At 46.1% G+C, this 17,522-nt stretch overlaps 2 protein-coding genes across 3 annotated transcripts in view; both read right to left on the bottom strand.

The window, feature by feature from the left end:
* The window catches only part of mmp23bb (matrix metallopeptidase 23bb), a 5,463-nt gene extending 4,819 nt beyond the window's left edge, over positions 1-644 (bottom strand). For both annotated transcript variants that reach the window (XM_053423268.1, XM_053423269.1), the window contains exon 1: positions 348-644. In XM_053423268.1, coding sequence (XP_053279243.1) covers positions 348-392 — 45 coding nt within the window. In that variant the 5' untranslated portion in view covers positions 393-644. The remainder of the gene's footprint in view (positions 1-347) is intronic.
* A 6,040-nt stretch (positions 645-6,684) lies between these two features.
* LOC128440345 (segment polarity protein dishevelled homolog DVL-3) lies at positions 6,685-17,459 on the bottom strand. Its single transcript, XM_053423033.1, has 12 exons — positions 17,417-17,459; positions 17,238-17,254; positions 14,575-14,670; positions 14,330-14,399; positions 11,159-11,298; positions 10,569-10,645; positions 8,408-8,475; positions 8,215-8,295; positions 7,999-8,133; positions 7,747-7,914; positions 7,197-7,388; positions 6,685-7,106 (listed from the first exon to the last, which is right to left on the bottom strand). Exons 1-12 carry the CDS (start codon positions 17,457-17,459, stop codon positions 6,847-6,849), a joined length of 1,347 nt encoding a protein of 448 aa, XP_053279008.1. The 3' UTR covers positions 6,685-6,846.
* Between the last annotated feature and the right edge of the window lie 63 nt (positions 17,460-17,522).

The following is a 17,522-nucleotide window of genomic DNA, read 5'->3' as shown; positions in this document are numbered from 1 at the left end:
ACTACGAGGCTGAAGGAAAAGTTCCATAAAATGTCCAGAGACACTGACTCTGACATTTGTTCTCACATCAAGAACCTGCAGAACATGTGAGGAACATGTTTTCTATTGTTTTATCTATTATTTACTGATCTGTAAGTTTAGTAAAACAAGTTTGAACATTTAAATTTGTTAAAGTTTTTCTTTTTATCTCAAGTTGGTCTTTTCTTATTTCTTGTTTTTCTAATGGAGATTATCAAGAAACCAGAATCAGAACCAGATCAGAATTCATTTAGGTCAACCCGTCGTGATTCATCCAGAACTCAATTAAACATTAGATGATTCAGAAACGAACAAAGATCAGAGCTCACCTTCATCATCATCAGCAGCAGCAGCAGCAGCTGAACCGGGTCCATGATGAGAACTGGATTAGAACCTACACAGGATTCACGGTCCAAAGGAACCGACCTGGTTACGCGTAAAACCTCCGCGCGCCAGATCGGAGCGAGAGAAAAAAGTAAAAAAGACCCGAACCGTCCCGGGTCCGTGTGTCCTCTGTCCTCTGAGTCAGGACCTGATGACTCGGGTGGATCGCAGTCGGGACCCGGTCCCTGAGTTCGGCTCCGAACTGAACTGAAGAAACTTCCCGGAGTGTCTCTGTTCCGGAGGGGCGGGGTCAGGTGTGTGTGTGTGTGCGTGTGTGTTTACACACAGTTTAACCCTTTCGCTTCAGATATGAGCAGGTCCAGGTTCAGAAGGAACCAGGGTCAGGTTGATCTTGATTCAGATTGATTCTGGTTTAGGTTCTGGATCAGAGTCTCCGCTGAAGATTCACAAACTTTCAGACCTGCTTGTGCCCCTGAGGGGCCCGGGGCCCAGGGGCCCCTCAGGGTGTGTTGCCACAGGTAGGGCCACCCTGAGGTGTTTTCCCAGCATCAGCCGTCCAGATGTTTGTCTTGTCTCCTCTCAGAACATCTGTCCAAACACGCATGAGAACCCTGAGGAGTCAACACGAGAGCAGACCGAACCGGTTCCACTGGTTCCTCTTTGTTCTTTAACACATTCCTGAGGTTCTACACATCTGGTCTGGATTAGACCAGATATTCTGGACCTGGAGTCTCAGCCATAAAACACAAGAGATTTCTGTCCAATCTAAAAAACACAGAAGAAAGTTTTAAATAATAAAAACTATGACGAGAAGTATTTTCTATTTTCTTGTGTTCAACTTCAATCATTTTGATTAGAAAGACCAGGACCATCTGAGACCAGGACCATCTGAGACCAGGACCATTAGAGATCAGGACCATCAGAGACCAGGACCATCAGAGACCAGGACCAACTGAGACCAGGATCATCTGAGACCAAGACCATCAGAGACAAGGAACATCAGAGACCAGGACCAACTGAGACCAGGTCCATCAGAGACAAGGCCAGGACCATCAGAGACCAGGACAATGAGACCAGGACTAACTGAGACCAGGACCATCAGAGACCAGGACCAACTGAGACCAGGACCATCAGAGACCAGGACCATCTGAGTAACTGAAAAAACTCTGATCAGAATAAATATCAGAATAAAGTTTGGCATGATGGCTCCGAAGAGTTAAAACCGATATCTGGATCTTCCCCTGGTGGCTGGCTGTAGTATAGGTCATCAACTCAGACTCCTCCATGGTAGCATATGGGACACGGACCAAACAAATACACACATTAAGAATGAATTGACCTTCGACCTCTCTTTTCTCAGAATCCCACAATGCCTCTGTGTTTCTGGCTGAAGGCCCCGGGGCCCGGGGGGGGACGACTCAGAGTCCAGAGTGCCGGGCTCCTGGTGATATGTCGCTCAGAAACGGAGGAGGAGACAAACTTTCAGACGGAGCTGAGGGACGAGGATTTAATTACACCTCCATCCATTCATCTGTCCATCCACACACACTGAGAGCTGCTGTGTCCCTCAGTTCTGACTCTCAGGACCAGGTCTGTACGGCAAAGTGAGCTCAACTTACCCAGGATCAGTTATCAACTGAACCCAACAAACCCATCAAGACTTAGTGGTCACGTGATGCTGAGTTGACTTAACCCGTGAAGTCTTGTTGAGTCAACAAGACGTGTGGAAGTGAAGGAGCCTTCCATGATGTTCACTCTATAATGTTTAGTATTTAATTATATAATTTCACAGGATGAAGCTCCTTGAAGGATCAAAGTATTAAAGTAGGTTCTCCTCCACTAACACTCCCAGTACATCAGTACCAGTAAGTGAAGCAGCTGCAGTCTGTGGTACTGGGAGCACTTTACTGGTCAGGCTGGTTCTGTTGGGCTGCAGCAGCTGAGAGAGGTTCTTCCTCTGAGGAGAATCTAGATCTTCAGAAACTCCTCAGAGGATGTGTCTCTGAAGACCCTGGTCCTCCTCAGAGACTCGATCCACACCAGGTCCACAGATCCTCTAAGAGCATGATGTCATGGTTCAAAGGAAGGGCTGGTCAATGGGCGGAGCTTCAGACTGTTTGATCTCTTATCTCCACCTGAACCTGGAGCAGGTCAGATGCTCAGGTTGGGTTAACATGGTGATTACCAGGACAACAAGTACCAAGCCTCTTAGGAACCTGAAGTCCCTGATGACCACAGATCCGCTTCGTAGTTCAGGTCCAGGTCTCTAAGACAGATCCTCGTCCCTGATGAACGAACCAACACTTTATTCTACAATAAAACACACGGTATTAATAGTGATCATAAACAATCTGGTTTGTTTTTATTAGAGATGAATGAAATCACAAATATCAAAATCCACAGAACTTTTCTTTACAAATGAAACAAGATCAGAATCAGAGGAAAACATTTTACTGAGGAAACATGATTTTAAAAAGTAAACAATCACAGATCCAATCATCAGACACAGTGTGTTCTGGAATCTGATTGGCTGTTCAATGTACACCACAGGTGATGAAGGTGAGCAGGTGAACAGGTGATGAAGGTGAGCAGGTGATGAGAGTGAACAGGTGATGAAGGTGAGCAGGTGATGAAGGTGAACAGGTGATGAAGGTGAACAGGTGATGAAGGTGAGAAGGTGATGAAGGTGAACAGGTGAACATGTGATGAAGGTGAGCAGGTGATGAAGGTGAGCAGGTGATGAAGGTGAACAGGTGATGAAGGTGAACAGGTGATGAAGGTGAGAAGGTGATGAAGGTGATCAGGTGATTAAGGTGAACAGGTGATGAAGGTGAGCAGGAGAACAGGTGATGAAGGTGAACAGGTGATGAAGGTGATCAGGTGATGAAGGTGAGCAGGTGATGAAGGTGAGCAGGTGATGAAGGTGAACAGGTGATGAAGGTGAGCAGGAGAACAGGTGATGAAGGTGAGCAGGTGATGAAGGTGAGAAGGTGATGAAGGTGAGAAGGAGATGAAGGTGAACAGGTGATGAAGGTGAGCAGGTGATGAAGGTGAGAAGGTGATGAAGGTGAGAAGGAGATGAAGGTGAACAGGTGATGAAGGTGAGCAGGTGATGAGAGTGAACAGTTGATGAAGGTGAGCAGGTGATGAAGGTGAACAGGTGATGAAGGTGAACAGGTGATGAAGGTGAGCAGGTGATGAAGGTGAACAGGTGATGAAGGTGAGCAGGTGATGAAGGTGATCAGGTGATGAAGGTGATGAAGGTGAGCAGGTGATGAAGGTGAACAGGTGAACAGGTGATGAAGGTGAACAGGTGATGAAGGTGAGCAGGTGATGAAGGTGAACAGGTGATGAAGGTGAGCAGGTGATGAAGGTGATCAGGTGATGAAGGTGATGAAGGTGAGCAGGTGATGAAGGTGAGCAGGTGATGAAGGTGAGCAGGTGATGAAGGTGAGCAGGTGATGAAGGTGAGAAGGTGAGCTGGTGATGAAGGTGAGCAGGTGATGAAGGTGAGCAGGTGATGAAGGTGAGCAGGTGATGAAGGTGAGAAGGTGATGAAGGTGAGCAGGTGATGAAGGTGAGCAGGTGATGAAGGTGATCAGGTGATGAAGGTGAGCAGGTGATGAAGGTGAGCAGGTGATGAAGGTGAACAGGTGATGAAGGTGAGCAGGAGAACAGGTGATGAAGGTGAGCAGGTGATGAAGGTGAGAAGGTGATGAAGGTGAGAAGGAGATGAAGGTGAACAGGTGATGAAGGTGAGCAGGTGATGAAGGTGAGAAGGTGATGAAGGTGAGAAGGAGATGAAGGTGAACAGGTGATGAAGGTGATCAGGTGATGAAGGTGAGCAGGTGATGAAGGTGAGAAGGTGATGAAGGTGAGCAGGTGATGAAGGTGTTTAAATCTTTGGTCGTCTTCCGTCTGCTCTGTATTTTCTTTAGCTTTTGATTTTCTCATCCAACGTTTACAAAAATCAAAACCTAAAAAAACCACAGAAGAGTAGCACATCAGCGGTGTCCGGAGGTGACATCACTTCCTGTTTACCGGCCGCTCGCAGGATCAATCTTCTCCTCGCTTATCTGTCAGCAGAGCGTTGGCATGGCGCCAGCTGTCAGTCACATGACGTGTGCTGGAGACTGGAGGACGGAGCTGCTGCTCATGATGCAGGACATCAACAGGACATCAACAGGACATCAACAGGACATCAACAGGACACACCCCTGGACTCCTGGACGGACGAGACGGGACAAGGTTAGCAGGACCGAGAGAAGCAGAGTACTCGGGAAGTGACACATTCTAATTTCTAGTTTGTTATGATGCAAATGAAATCATCAGATGGATTTATGACACCACGTTGGTTTAATGATGGACTTCGTGGTCATGTCTTCAGATGTCAGACGCTGGTGTGAAGAGTGAGATCACAGGACGGAGGAACCAGAACTGATTTGATGAGCCAACCTCAGTTCCTCTGTCCCGGACGTGTGTCCTAGCAAGGCTTCGTCTTTGAGACAAGCATAGGCTCCTGGCAGGATCCGCCAGGAGCCCTCTCTGACTTTCAGGTCTGGGTCTGATGTCTCTATTGGATCATGTCTCCAGTCCAGGAGGAGGATGAGAGTGTGACCCACCAGGTTCTGGACCCCAGTGACCATTAGTGTCTGTCGTTCTCTGTCTGTGTGAGTCAGTCTCTGACGGTGTCTGACTTTAGTCACGAGGATATAGTTTTGTAGTATATATTTTTTATTTTATTTTTTTTCTTAATTCTACTTGTTGAGGAAATATTTTCTATGAACAGAAACAGTCAAACTTAATTTACAGATATTTTATACATTATATTATAATTTCTGTTCATTTCTGCTTCAATAGTTTCCTATATAGTTTTATATATACATTTGTTTAATGTTAAATGACCAGATTAACTGCATGTTAGCATGTTAGCTTAGCAGCTGCTCCTCCTATACACAGATAACAGGAGGCTCATCAAGCCGTTTTGATGGACACGCTCCGAACTCCAATTAAAATTCTCAGACTTTAATTTGATTAGTTGCTTTGACGCAGATACACGTGAACCCGGTGTGAGGGTTCAAACCAGCCGGTGACCGGGACTCTGACGGAGCCTTCGGCATCACGAACAATAACTGTGCATCGCGTGTTACGTAATAATTAAAGTTTTAATGGTGCTACTTAAACCGCCCAGTCACGTCCGTTGAGATGCAGAAATCGGTGAGTTTAACAACCAGTTTCGATGACTCAGCACAGATTAACCACAGTGATCAGTTATCGATCATCGATTAATACCTGATGATGTTGGTAGCATCACCTGCTAACGTCTCCGCTGCGGACAGACCCTGGGACACCGGTGCTGTCCTCCAGGACACCGGCGGTCCTCTGGTGCTGTCCTCCGGGACACCGGCGGTCCTCTGGTGCTGTCCTCCGGTGCTGTCCTCCAGGACACCGGCGGTCCTCGGGTGCTGTCCCCCGGTGCTGTCCTCCGGGACACCGGCGGTCCTCGGGTGCTGTCCCCCGGTGCTGTCCTCCAGGACACCGGGCGCCGCGGCTCCATCCCGTTTGACCGTGACTCGGCTCCTCAGAGTCAAGATGTCGGCGCTGCAGCCGGTGCCTGAGCCGGCAGAGGGCGCTGTTCGCAGCAGTCTACAACAGAGTTTTCTGTCCTCTAAAGCTCGGGCGCATTACTCGGCCGCTGATTGTTAGTTAGGATGAGACTAAGAAACCATCCTGAGGTCATACGTTCTTTACCCTCTTCATAGGTTTTAGTGGTTTGACTCTGGAGGCTTAACAACTAAGGATGTCTCACCGGGTTAAAGTCCAATGAGACGAACTAGGAATTGTGAACATGGGCTATACAAATAAAATGTGATTGATTGATTGAATATCGGAGAAAGCCAATCCGAGGCCAGGTAGGGCGGGTCTTATCTTAATTTGTCTTCCTGGTTAAAAATATCAGATGCTCAGAAATGATTTTTAAAAAAAAGGGAATTCAGACACTAATTCAAACATGAAGCAAATTATTCAACAAAACTTCAGCAGACTTCCTGTGTCTAACTTCACAGACGACTGGTCCCCCTGAAGTCTGTGGACCAGGACTGAACCTCAAACGGTCTGCATCAGGTGAGCAGGGTCCAGGGGAGCGGCCCGGATGAAGTTATCCTCTCTACAGACGCTGCTAAGGTTCACAGGGACCTGAGGGATTTTGAAGATATTCTTTAGAGGAGTTCTTCAGTTATCAAGTTCACGGCAATGGGACCATGACAACCTGAAAACTTAATAGAAGTTTTGTAATGAAAAAACCTAAAGATTTGTCCTGAGCTTTATTTTGGAAAGACGGCGACAGGAAGTTCCACACAGGAAGGCTGAGATTTTATAATGAAGCAGAATGTACAGACAGCTGTGACATCATAATATATTCATGTTAGGAGTGAAAGACAAACAGTGACATCAGGTAACAGGGGGCGGAGTCGTGGGAGGGAGTCACATTACATCTGCAAAGTAATCACCGGGGTTTCCCATGGCGAGCTGGAGGGGCTGTGAGACCGAGGACACGTTTTGTCTTCGATCGGGAGACGGGGGGGAGTCCTTTGGGTATTTGTTGCTATGGAGACCAGAAATGGAGGACAGGGTTGGCCGGGCCCTGTTGTCGTTGGCAAACTCCTTAACGAGTTGTTTGGTAAGCTGTGATTGGCTGGCTCCTCCCTCCTTCAGACCATCACTGCAGCTTGATTCACTGCTTCCTGTTCGGTCACACATGGACAGGAAGTATATTTCTATGGATCTGTGATGGGCTTATTAACGAGTGATCAGAACAGGAAACACTTTCTCACCTTCACTGTGGCGACTTCCTCCCTCCCAGGCCGGCAGCTGGTTGGGGGGGTGAGGACAGCTGTAGGGGTGAGGAATGATGGGGGACAGGTAGGGGAAGGCTGGAGGCCACTGGGGTCCAGAACCTGGAGGGTCAAACTCTGATCCTCCTCCTTGACTGGAGACATGATCCAGTAGAGACATCAGACCCAGACCTGAAAGACACGGGGCACCAGAGTGCAGGTTAGACCTGAACTAGAGACCAGCAACAAGAAACCTGAGACCAGAGACCAGAACCTGAGACCAGCCACCAAAAAACAGCAACCAGACACCAGCTACCAAAGACCTGAGATCAGCTACCAGAGACCTAAGACCATCTACCAAAGACCTGAACCTTAGACCTGCTACCTGAGACCAGACCCCCGAACCATTTGACACAAACAAATGGAAATAATTAAACATCAGGGTTTGGGATGATTCTGAATTTGTTTGACTTTTTATCATCATCTTGTGGTCAGGAGAAGAACTGCAGCTTCAGAGACTTCTTGCTTTAATGTTTGTGTGAGTCCTCACCACCGCAGACATCTCCGAACACGTAGTAGCACTGCTCGGAGAACGTGACCTTGTTGATGGTGTTTCTGATGAATCCGGCCTTCAGCAAGTTGCCTGCGTACTTCCTGGTTTGGCGGCGCTCAGTCAAACCGTCCACGTTGCAGAGGAGCCAGTCGACCACATCGGACCCTGAACACACCGAAGATAAACAGAAGGTAAGTTATCTTCATGGTTCGGTGCCGAGCGTTTTCTGCTGCTCACACCCGCTCTCACCGATGAACGCATTAGGGATCGTGATCTTCAACCACATCCTGTCCCGAACCTCCAGGCCTGACTCTGGATCAGTCATGGCCTTGACAACATCTGTGATGTCACTGTGGATGCTGAGGTGGTGTTCTTCATTGACGCCTGAGGAAACACCAGCAGATGACTGTTGAGGTCATGGATGGAAAGGTGGGCAGGTGCTGCAGTGGCTGATGGGAGTCTGACCATAGTGTGGGAGGAGCTTCCCCGTCATGGCGGCGGTGTGAGACACCCAGGCAGCGGGGTCGATGGGGCGGACAGGTTCACCTTCAGTTAAAGAATGACGGACATTAACGTCATTTTAATAAATCACACAATTTCTATGATGATATGTTACTAACATGATAAAGTAAAGTGAACTCTTCTATTGGTCACTCACTTCTCGGCAACGGGAAGCAGCTCCGAGGGTTCGAATCCCAACATTTGGCTACAGTCAACGTCACTGCACTGAAGACAGACAGGTGGTGAAGACAGACAGGTGGTGAAGACAGACAGGGGGTGAAGACAGACAGGTGGTGAAGACAGACAGGTGTTGAAGACAGACAGGTGGTGAAGACAGACAGGTGGTGAAGACAGACAGGTGGTGAAGACAGACAGGGGGTGAAGACAGACAGGTGGTGAAGACAGACAGGGGGTGAAGACAGACAGGTGGTGAAGACAGACAGGTGTTGAAGACAGACAGGTGGTGAAGACAGACAGGTGTTGAAGACAGACAGGTGGTGAAGACAGACAGGTGGTGAAGACAGACAGGTGTTGAAGACAGACAGGTGGTGAAGACAGACAGGTGGTGAAGACAGACAGGGGGTGAAGACAGACAGGTGGTGAAGACAGACAGGTGTTGAAGACAGACAGGTGGTGAAGACAGACAGGTGTTGAAGACAGACAGGTGGTGAAGACAGACAGGTGGTGAAGACAGACAGGTGGTGAAGACAGACAGGTGTTGAAGACAGACAGGTGGTGAAGACAGACAGGGGGTGAAGACAGACAGGTGGTGAAGACAGACAGGGGGTGAAGACAGACAGGTGGTGAAGACAGACAGGTGTTGAAGACAGACAGGTGGTGAAGACAGACAGGTGTTGAAGACAGACAGGTGGTGAAGACAGACAGGTGGTGAAGACAGACAGGGGGTGAAGACAGACAGGTGGTGAAGACAGACAGGTGTTGAAGACAGACAGGTGGTGAAGACAGACAGGTGTTGAAGACAGACAGGTGTTGAAGACAGACAGGTGGTGAAGACAGACAGGTGGTGAAGACAGACAGGTGTTGAAGACAGACAGGTGGTGAAGACAGACAGGTGGTGAAGACAGACAGGGGGTGAAGACAGACAGGTGGTGAAGACAGACAGGGGGTGAAGACAGACAGGTGGTGAAGACAGACAGGTGTTGAAGACAGACAGGTGGTGAAGACAGACAGGTGTTGAAGACAGACAGGTGGTGAAGACAGACAGGTGGTGAAGACAGACAGGGGGTGAAGACAGACAGGTGGTGAAGACAGACAGGTGTTGAAGACAGACAGGTGGTGAAGACAGACAGGTGTTGAAGACAGACAGGTGGTGAAGACAGACAGGTGGTGAAGACAGACAGGTGTTGAAGACAGACAGGTGGTGAAGACAGACAGGTGTTGAAGACAGACAGGTGGTGAAGACAGACAGGGGGTGAAGACAGACAGGTGGTGAAGACAGACAGGTGGTGAAGACAGACAGGTGTTGAAGACAGACAGGTGGTGAAGACAGACAGGGGGTGAAGACAGACAGGTGGTGAAGACAGACAGGTGTTGAAGACAGACAGGGGGTGAAGACAGACAGGTGTTGAAGACAGACAGGTGGTGAAGACAGACAGGTGGTGAAGACAGACAGGTGTTGAAGACAGACAGGTGGTGAAGACAGACAGGTGGTGAAGACAGACAGGTGTTGAAGACAGACAGGTGGTGAAGACAGACAGGGGGTGAAGACAGACAGGTGGTGAAGACAGACAGGTGTTGAAGACAGACAGGGGGTGAAGACAGGGACAGTTGCACAGTGTGTCTGACCCTGGTTTGTGGATGACGTCTCTCCAGAGCAGTAGTTTGAGTTAGAACAAAGTTGGTGACATGTTTGATTGAAAGTCATCTGCACTAGTTTGATACCCAGTTGTCTACCAGCAGCTGACGTTGCTTCTTCTGTCCATTTTCACACACCCAACACACTGACCTACAGGAGTACTACTGGAGTACTACAGGAGTACTACAGGAGTACTCCAGGAGTACACCTGGACCAGTAAGACTCATATGAAGTTGATCGTCCCTCAGCAGCTGAGGATCGGCTCCATCACACTGAGCACAGGGGCCCCACGGGTGTGTGCTCAGGCCCCTACTTACTACATCCTGTGGATGTACATTACATTACTTTCCATGAAGTATTTTTGTGTTGAGTACTGAAATGTTCCGTCCACTAAAATTTACACCATAGATCAGAGAGAAACAAGATTTCAGTCCCGTCTGTGTCCTGTTAAAAGTTGTAATAAAGTTGACTTTGACTTATGGAGGAAGTAGAATGTTCTGACCCTGGTTTGTGGACGACGTCTCTCAGGACTCGAACGGCATCGTCGTTACACATGTTTTCAAAGTTGATGTCATTCACCTTAAACACAACAAACTGCTTATGTTACCATTAGTACAATCAATAGTAGTGCGGTATTACAATACTACAGTGGTACAGTACTACAGTATAGCAGCTTCCAGACCTGAGCTCCTCAGTTCTCTGGATCTTCTCTGGAGGATCACACTCAGCCTGTCCTCCTCCTCCTGTATAAAGTCTAGATCCAGGAGCAGTGTGAACAGCAGAGGATCCTCCACTGATTCACAGAGTGAGTGTGGGGAGGGGGGGGGGGGCAGTTGATGTGAACATGATCACATGACCTCTGCCGGCAGCTCCACCTCTCACCTGAACCATGAGGAGGATCTGATGCTGAGTTGTTCAGCTGTGAAACACAAACTCTGGAGAAGCTCTGGATTTTATCTAGAGCTCATGTCTGAAAACAGCTTATGAGATAACTGCAGTAGTTTAACAGTACTACAGAGGACTGTAGAAGTACTATTACAGTATTAAAGTAATAGTATTACTTCAGTTGTAATGCTACAGTAGTAGTAGTACCTGCAGTAACATGTCTCCAGGCTCGATGCGTCCCTCCGCTGCGACTGCTCCTCCTTTCAGGATGGAGCCGACATAAATTCCTCCGTCTCCTCGTTCGTAACTTTGACCCACTATACTGACGCCAAGGGAGTTATACCTCTCTGAGAGGGAGACAGGTGGAGACGGGTGGAGACAGGTGGAGACAGGTGGAGACAGGTGGAGACAGACACCTTAACTTTCATGTTAAACACAAACTCAATCATTTCTTGTGTCTCTTGTTTTTTTGGTAATGTGATCATTATTATTTACGTTAACATCGCTTTTCCTGACATAACCAGCAGGTGTCTTCTCATATTCAAAACTCTGTGACATGAAGTAAACAAAGACAATCAGTTTCAAAATACTGGATTAACTGCTTAACTAGTAACCTGGTGACCTGGTTGCATAGTATCTGATTACCTGGTTAAATGTTAACTGGTTAAATGTCACCTGGTTAAATGTTACCTGGTTAAATGTCACCTGGTTAAATGTTACCTGGTTAAATGTCACCTGGTCAAGTGTTACCTGGTTAAATGTTACCTGGTTAAATGTTACCTGGTTAAATGTTACCTGGTCAAGTGTTACCTGGTTAAATGTTACCTGGTTAAATGTCACATTGTTAACTGTCACCTGGTTAAATGTTACCTGGTTAAATGTTACCTGGTTAAATGTCATCTGGTTAAATGTTACCTGGTTAAATGTCACCTGGTTAAATGTCACCTGGTTAAATGTTACCTGGTTAAATGTCATCTGGTTAAATGTTACCTGGTTAAATGTCACCTGGTTAAATGTCACCTGGTTAAATGTCACATGGTTAAATGTCACCTGGTTAAATGTCAGCTGGTTAACTGTCACCTGGTTAAATATCAGCTGGTTAAATGTCACCTGGTAAAATGTTACCTGGTTAAATATCAGCTGGTTAAATGTCACCTGGTTAACTGTCATCTGGTTAACTGTCACCTGGTTAAATATCAGCTGGTTAAATGTTACCTGGTTAAATGTCACATGGTTAAATGTCACCTGGTCAAGTGTTACCTGGTTAAATGTTACCTGGTTAAATGTTACCTGGTTAAATGTCACCTGGTTAAATGTCACCTGGTTAAATGTCACCTGGTTAACTGTCACCTGGTCAAGTGTTACCTGGTTAAATGTCACCTGGTTAAATGTCACATGGTTAAATGTCACCTGGTCAAGTGTTACCTGGTTAAATGTCACCTGGTTAAATGTCACATGGTTAAATGTCACCTGGTCAAGTGTTACCTGGTTAAATGTTACCTGGTTAAATGTCACATGGTTAAATGTCACCTGGTCAAGTGTTACCTGGTTAAATGTTACCTGGTTAAATGTTACCTGGTTAAATGTTACCTGGTTAAATGTCACCTGGTTAAATGTCACCTGGTTAAATGTCACCTGGTTAAATGTCACCTGGTTAAATGTCACCTGGTTAACTGTCACCTGGTTAAATATCAGCTGGTTAAATGTCACCTGGTTAAATGTTACCTGGTTAAATGTTACCTGGTTAACTGTCACCTGGTTAAATATCAGCTGGTTAAATGTTACCTGGTTAAATGTCATCTGGTTAAATGTCATCTGGTTAAATGTCACCTGGTTAAATGTCACCTGGTTAACTGTCACCTGGTTAAATGTCCCCTGGTTAAATGTTACCTGGTTAAATGTCACCTGGTTAAATGTTACCTGGTTAAATGTCCCCTGGTTAACTGTCACCTGGTTAAATATCAGCTGGTTAACTGTCACCTGGTTAAATGTTACCTGGTTAACTGTCACCTGGTTAAATATCAGCTGGTTAACTGTCACCTGGTTAACTGTCACCTGGTTAAATGTCACCTGGTTAAATGTTACCTGGTTAAATGTCACCTGGTTAAATATCAGCTGGTTAACTGTCACCTGGTTAAATGTTACCTGGTTAACTGTCACCTGGTTAAATATCAGCTGGTTAACTGTCACCTGGTTAAATATCAGCTGGTTAACTGTCACCTGGTTAACTGTCACCTGGTTAAATATCAGCTGGTTAACTGTCACCTGGTTAACTGTCACCTGGTTAAATGTCACCTGGTTAACTGTCACCTGGTTAAATATCAGCTGGTTAAATATCAGCTGGTTAACTGTCACCTGGTTAACTGTCACCTGGTTAAATATCAGCTGGTTAACTGTCACCTGGTTAAATGTTACCTGGTTAACTGTCACCTGGTTAAATATCAGCTGGTTAACTGTCACCTGGTTAAATATCAGCTGGTTAACTGTCACCTGGTTAACTGTCACCTGGTTAAATATCAGCTGGTTAAATATCAGCTGGTTAACTGTCACCTGGTTAAATGTTACCTGGTTAACTGTCACCTGGTTAACTGTCACCTGGTTAAATGTTACCTGGTTAACTGTCACCTGGTTAACTGTCACCTTGTTAACTGTCACCTGGTTAAATGTCACCTGGTTAACTGTCACCTGGTTAACTGTCACCTGGTTAACTGTCACCTGGTTAAATGTTACCTGGTTAACTGTCACCTGGTTAACTGTCACCTGGTTAACTGTCACCTGGTTAAATATCAGCTGGTTAAATATCAGCTGGTTAACTGTCACCTGGTTAACTGTCACCTGGTTAAATATCAGCTGGTTAAATGTTACCTGGTTAAATGTCACCTGGTTAAATGTCACCTGGTTAAATGTCACCTGGTTAACTGTCACCTGGTTAACTGTCACCTGGTTAAATGTTACCTGGTTAAATGTCACCTGGTTAAATGTTACCTGGTTAAATGTCACCTGGTTAAATGTTACCTGGTTAAATGTCACCTGGTTAAATGTCACCTGGTTAAATGTCACCTGGTTAACTGTCACCTGGTTAACTGTCACCTGGTTAAATGTTACCTGGTTAAATGTCACCTGGTTAAATGTTACCTGGTTAAATGTCACCTGGTTAAATGTTACCTGGTTAAATGTCACCTGGTTAAATGTTACCTGGTTAAATGTCACCTGGTTAACTGTCACCTGGTTAAATGTCACCTGGTTAAATGTTACCTGGTTAAATGTCACCTGGTTAACTGTCACCTGGTTAAATATCAGCTGGTTAACTGTCACCTGGTTAACTGTCACCTGGTTAACTGTCACCCGGTGAGGAGCAGACCGGACCTCGTCACTCACCCATGTTCAGAGACACAGTGATGATGTGGAGGGACATGGTCGAGTCAGTGAGACTGCTGAGAGAGACAGACTGACAGACAGACAGGTGGAGAGAGACAGAGAGACAGTGAAGGTGAATTAACACACAGCCATTTGAAGACAGAAGAGTTTCAGTTACAAGCAAGTGTGTAATGGTCTGTGTGTGTGTCTGTGTGTAGCTGTGTGTGTCTGTGTGTAGCTGTGTGTAGCTGTGTGTGTCTATTTACCTTCTCCATCCGCCGGGCTTTGCGTCTCCGGTGGCGGCGGCGTTGTCGCCCGCTGATGTGACGAGGAGCTGTTTCTGTTCTGTTGATTGGCTGAACCTGATGTTACAACTATGTGGTAACTAAGTGACAATTAATTTAAGTGATTATATATTTAAAAAAACATTAAAAAACAATATTTTTTAACTCAAATCTAAATCTTGTTAAATGCAAATATTTAAAAAATAGACAGAAATACAGAAAACTAGCTTTTCTAATTCAAGAGAATATTATCCATATAAATCTGAAATTCAGTTGATATAAAAATACATACGTTTTTACTATCTTTTTAACATGAATTGAAAATTAAATTATAAAATATTTCTAAGACCATTTAAAATAAACAAAGAAGTTGAAAATATAAAAACACAAAATTCAGTTTCTGTGAATAAATTTAGAATAATAATCTAATAACAAAGTATTTTTCTACACAATTACTGAACAAACTACATTATAACAAATTAGCAAATGTACAAAATAAAACACAGCTGATTAAATGTACATATAAAACCTGAGTAATGTACGAAAACGAACCTTTCAAAATACAATCCTCTAAATATTTGTCAGAGAGTTGTAAAGTGAATCCAGCAGCTCAGAAATTCTTTATCTGTGCTCACGTCACTGGGGAAGCTTTTATCTGCGGGACAAAACAAACCGAAGCAGCAGTCACGTGACCTCCAGCCACCAATCAGAGGCGGAGGAGGAGAGCAGCAGAGAACAGGATTAATGGAGCAGAAGAAGAAGACGACCTGAGGGCCGGTTACAACCAACCCACCAATCACAGGCAGCACGGTTGATGATGTCACTGATGACGGAGGATTTTTAAAGGAGCAGTTCAACATTTTATAAAACTACGACTGATGACTAATCACTGACATCCATCACTGATCAATAATCAAACTTAGTCCGAAAAACAGATACAACTGTTACTTTAATATTCAAGTTGACAATAATAATTATAGTCCAAAATAATCTCATGTTCTAAACCAACTTATCTTAGATTCCATTCCTACCAAATTAATTAATTAATTAATTTAAAAAAGTCCGCCCCTAATTGATAGTTCGTCACTGAACACAATCAATCTGTCATTATCATCAGGATGTACCTCCACCCTCTCCCCATCTGTCTCTCTGTCTGTCTCTCTGTCTCTCTCTCTCTTTCTGTCTGTCTGTCTCTCTGTCTGCCTGTCTCTCTGTCTGTCTGTGTCTCTTTCTGTCTGTCTGTCTGTCTCTCTGTCTGTCTCTCTGTCTGTCTGTCTGTCTGTCTGTCTGAGTCTCTCTCCCTCTTTCTGTGTCTCACTTTCTCTATCTGTGTCTCTAACCTTGTGGAGGTGCGTGGCCCTCATGAGGTGGAGTGGTGTGGCCCTCACTTGCCTGTCTCTCTGTATGTCTGTGTCTCTCTTTCTGTCTGCCTGTCTGTCTGTCTGTCTATCTCTCTGTCTGCCTCTCGCTCTGTCTCTCTGTCTGTCTCTCTGTCTGTCTGTGTATCTATGTCTGCCTGTCTCTCTGTATGTCTGTCTCTCTCTCTGTCTGTGTCTCTGTCTGTCTCTCTGTCTGTCTGTGTTTCTTGATGTTCGATCCTCAAAACCAACAAAATATGGAGAGCACTTCCGATGGAGCACTTCAAAGTAAAAGACGATTTTATAATAATGATACATTTTTATAAAGAGACTTCTGCCTTAGTCCGGAAACGTCATGTTTAACATTTCACATTTACCGGTATTAGTGAATTTATTTTCCTTAAGTTTGAACATTACAGATGAACTAAAATCTAAATACATTTTTATTTTGCTCAAACGTTAAAGTATTAAAGACCCATGTTTTACAGCTTTCTGTGATTTAATTTGAGGTGTTGGATGTCCTCTCTCCTGTCCTCTCTCCTGTCCTCTCTCCTGTCCTCTCTGCTGTCCTCTCTGCTGTCCTCTCTCCTGTCCTCTCTGCTGTCCTCTCTCCTGTCCTCTCTGCTGTCCTCTCTGCTGTCCTCTCTCCTGTCCTCTCTGCTGTCCTCTCTCCTGTCCTCTCTGCTGTCCTCTCTCCTGTCCTCTCTCCTGTCCTCTCTCCTGTCCTCTCTCCTGTCCTCTCTGCTGTCCTCTCTGCTGTCCTCTCTCCTGTCCTCTCTCCTTTCCTCTCTCCTGTCCTCTCTGCTGTCCTCTCTCCTGTCCTCTCTCCTGTCCTCTCTGCTGTCCTCTCTCCCTGTCCTCTCTCCTGTCCTCTCTCCTGTCCTCACTCCCTGTCCTCTCTGCTGTCCTCTCTGCTGTCCTCTCTGCTGTCCTCACTCCCTGTCCTCTCTCCTGTCCTCTCTCCTGTCCTCACTCCCTGTCCTCTCTGCTGTCCTCTCTCCTGTCCTCTCTCCTGTCCTCTCTGCTGTCCTCTCTGCTGTCCTCTCTCCTGTCCTCTCTGCTGTCCTCTCTGGAGCTGCAGAGAGGACAGGCTGTTTCAGTGTGTATGGGCCCCTCCTCCAGCATGAGCCTGATTGGCTGACTGCCCTTTGAGTGACAAGCGACCGGGCCTATCACCCGTCTCTCTCTGGCACGCTGATCTCTCTGGTAAACACAACACAGCTGAGCTTGTTCATTTGGATGTTTGTTTGTTTACATCTGTAGAAAACCAGCCACATGTTCACAGACCTTACAACCGGATGTTTCTGACCGGAAGGGACACCGTCCTCATGTCTGTCCACCTCTTAGCAGGACAGTCATGAGTAATGTCTGCGTTACCTCGTCCTGAACACAGCCAGTCTGCTTGGTGTCGCGTTCAGGCGGTGGTGCTGGAGAGGGGGGGTGAGGTGAGGAGGCTGCACTGGTACCGGCTGGGTGGGGCTGAGAGACCAGTGCGATCCCATATGACATCATAGGGAGGAGGAAGAACCAGACGGTTCAAGAACACATTTCTTAGAACGGACTCAGTGACTG

This window comes from Pleuronectes platessa, chromosome 5 (genome assembly GCF_947347685.1).
Source record: "Pleuronectes platessa chromosome 5, fPlePla1.1, whole genome shotgun sequence".
In the NCBI taxonomy this organism is placed as follows: Eukaryota; Metazoa; Chordata; class Actinopteri; order Pleuronectiformes; family Pleuronectidae; genus Pleuronectes; species Pleuronectes platessa.
This window is presented reverse-complemented; position numbering and strand designations above follow the sequence as displayed.

Excerpts from the sequence above, each read along its gene's own strand:
- LOC128440345 (XM_053423033.1), bottom strand. The coding sequence starts at position 17,459 with ATGTCATATGGGATCGCACTGGTCTCTCAGCCCCACCCAGCCG. Across the intron at positions 14,400-14,574 it reads AAGCCCGGCGGATGGAGAAG|TCTGTCTCTCTCAGCAGTCT; the intron begins GTAAATAGACAC and ends TCTGTCTGTCAG. Across the intron at positions 7,389-7,746 it reads GTTCGGAGATGTCTGCGGTG|GTCTGGGTCTGATGTCTCTA; the intron begins GTGAGGACTCAC and ends CGTGTCTTTCAG.